The sequence below is a fragment of the Geospiza fortis genome, unplaced genomic scaffold (genome assembly GCF_000277835.1).
Source record: "Geospiza fortis unplaced genomic scaffold, GeoFor_1.0 scaffold27, whole genome shotgun sequence".
Lineage (NCBI taxonomy): Eukaryota > Metazoa > Chordata > Aves > Passeriformes > Thraupidae > Geospiza > Geospiza fortis.
Genome location: NW_005054329.1, coordinates 4,896,866 through 4,899,602, shown reverse-complemented (window position 1 = coordinate 4,899,602; position 2,737 = coordinate 4,896,866). Strand labels below are relative to the sequence as shown.

The window sequence follows — 2,737 nt, the reverse complement described above, 5'->3', positions numbered from 1 at the left end:
CTCCTCCTCCGGCTCCGGCGCGCTGCTCTGGCTGGGCTCGCCGCTCTGGGTCCCCCCGGGGGACTTTCTGCTGAAGGTGAAGGGCGAGGATGGCCAGGGCCACCCCCTGCACCGCCTCTCGGGGGTCACCTACACCAGCGTGGTTCCCGGTGAGTGCAACCCGCGGGTGCCGAGCAGGGATCAGAGGTGGCAGCGCCGCCTCTGCTTTTGTTTCTCCTTGGTCATTCTGCTTCCAAGGGTGCTGTACATCTGCACATCCCCAACCCCTTCCAGGTCTGCCCAAAGTGAACATCTCCAGCAATATCCAAGCTTACAGCCATGAGCCACAGCTCATCTCCTGCTCTGCCCGGAGTGAGGTCCCTTTCCAGCTGCAGCTCAGCCGTGGCAGGAGGAAGCTCGGGGAAGAGCAGCTCTTCAGGTGAGCCTCTGGTATGGCCCAGTGAGCCCCAGGAGGGTCCCATGTGGGTCCCTGAGCTGTGTCAGCTGAGGGGGTGCTGTGTGCTGGGTGAGTGCCTTCAGGTTCTGAGCATCCCAAGAGGAAAATCCCAAGGGACAGATCTGCAGCAAGTGGGGATGCACCTCTGCCTGATTCAGATGAAAAAAAACTCCCAGGGAGTAGGACTGGGATGGTGGCACGGCAGTCCCAAGGTGGGAGTGAACCATATTTTCATTTCTCCCTTTTTGCAGGATTTCAGGGAACATCAGCTGGTTGATCCCTGCAGTGTCTGAGAGTGATGAAGGCTTTTATGAGTGCACGGCCACGAGCAAGGTCGGAGTGTCCCGGGCCCGTGCCCACCTCTCTGTCTCAGGTGGGGGCTGCTTGTGCCAAGCCTTGGAGCCCTTCCCATGCCTGGGCACAGGCTCCTTTCACCCAGGCATCCATCCCCTGTTTGCAGAACCACCACCACGTTTCATCACCCCGGGCAACATCACGGCTTCACCGGGCCAGGACGTGGTCATGTCCTGCGTGGTGCTGGGGGACGTGCCCTACAACCTGACCTGGAGCTGGGATGGGAAGGTGGCACAGCCAGGGGACGGCAGGACCCGGCTGCTGCAGAACAGCTCCCTGGAGATCAGCCACGTGCAGCCAGGGGACGGGGGCCTGTACGAGTGCGTGGCACAGAGCGCCCGTGGCACTGCCACTGCCTCGCTGTGGCTCTTCGTCCAGGGTAGGCTGTGCCCTGTGTGGGACCCTGCCCTGGGGGAGGGTGGTGGATGGCACCTGGAGGCTGAGCCCCGCTCCAACCCCGTGCAGAGGAGCAGTGGGTGAAGGTGGACCCCAGTCCCCAGCGTTTCAGCAGGGGCCAGGAGCTGAGGCTGAACTGCACGGCCGGGGGCCACCCCCAGCCCCACACCACCTGGAGGCGCTGGGGCTGGCCACTGCAGCAGGATGAGAGGTAACCCTGGGGAGCCAGGAGCCTCCATCCTGGTGTCCCACAGGGATGGGGCTCCCTTGCAGGGATGTATGACGTGAGGGAGGGAGGCTTGGGGCTGCCATAGCTCTGGAAGGAGGGAGGCACTGCACTATCCCAGCCCCTGCTCCTGAGATGCTTGGCATGCTGCTGGCCTTAATTTCCTATATTTATTTTTAAACTGTCCTGCCTTATCCAGGTCACTGTCCCCACTTTGCACACCTGGTGTGAGCTCAGGTCTCAAAATACTCCTTGTACTTCCCCTTAATTTCTTCTGCTTTTTGCCTTTCAACTCCTGCCCGTGTCAGGCTGTGAGTGCAGGGGTTCACTTTGGGGAAGGCTTTTGGGCTTTTGAGATGAAAAAGCCCAATTCTCAGTGCTTTTCCCTGCTTCAAAGCAAAGTCCTTTCCTGCAGCAGCTGGCTCTAAGTGCTGACCCACATCCACCACATGCCCAGCACGGCCTGAAACCTGCTCATTTATATCAACACATTTTCCATCATCCCTGTTTCCACAGGGCTCGTTTCTCCCTTTCTCTCCCATTTGCTGCAGGGTTTTCAGGGATGCTGAGGGTTCCTTGCACATCAGATCTGCTGTCCCAGAGGATGCAGGGAATTACATCTGCTATGCCAGCAGCACTCTGGGCTGGGATGAGCAAGTGATCACCCTGGAGTTCACTGGTACCCACTCCCTGCTCACTGGGAATGGGGCTGGGTGTGATAAAGGGTGTTGGGGTCAGAACACTGGGAATGGGGCTGTGTGCGATGGAGGGAATTGGGGTCAGCACACTGGGAATGGGGCTGTGTGCGATGGAGGGAATTGGGGTCAGCACACTGGGAATGGGGCTGTGTGCGATGGAGGGAATTGGGGTCAGCACACTGGGAATGGGGCTGTGTGCGATGGAGGGAATTGGGGTCAGCACACTGGGAATGGGGCTGTGTGCGATGGAGGGAATTGGGGTCAGCACACTGGGAATGGGGCTGTGTGCGATGGAGGGAATTGGGGTCAGCACACTGGGAATGGGGCTGTGCTGGGGTCCCCCTCCCAGGGCTCTGGGGTCCCCTTGGGCTGCATGGCACCGCACCCAGAGCAGCAGAGGGTGACCAAAGTCACCTCTCCCCACGGCGCAGAGCCCCCTGCCATCCTGGCAGTGACGCCCAGCCTGAAGGTGCTGGTGGGTGAGGATGTCACCCTGGAGTGCTGGGTGTCGGGGGCGCCCCCGCCCCAGATCGTGTGGTACAAAGGTGAGACCCAGCGGGACCCCTCCCCTGCCCCGCGGGGACACCGCCCGCGGCTGTGACACCGGCAGGGCGCCGCGGGCTGTGA

General features: G+C 61.0%; 1 protein-coding gene across 1 annotated transcript in view; it reads left to right on the top strand.

The window, feature by feature from the left end:
- The window catches only part of HMCN2 (hemicentin 2), a 35,992-nt gene that overhangs the window by 3,580 nt on the left and 29,675 nt on the right, over positions 1–2,737 (top strand). The window contains 7 exon segments of the mRNA XM_031057300.1: positions 2–149; positions 274–418; positions 688–809; positions 897–1,169; positions 1,256–1,397; positions 1,964–2,091; positions 2,542–2,692. Coding sequence (XP_030913160.1) covers positions 2–149; positions 274–418; positions 688–809; positions 897–1,169; positions 1,256–1,397; positions 1,964–2,091; positions 2,542–2,692 — 1,109 coding nt within the window.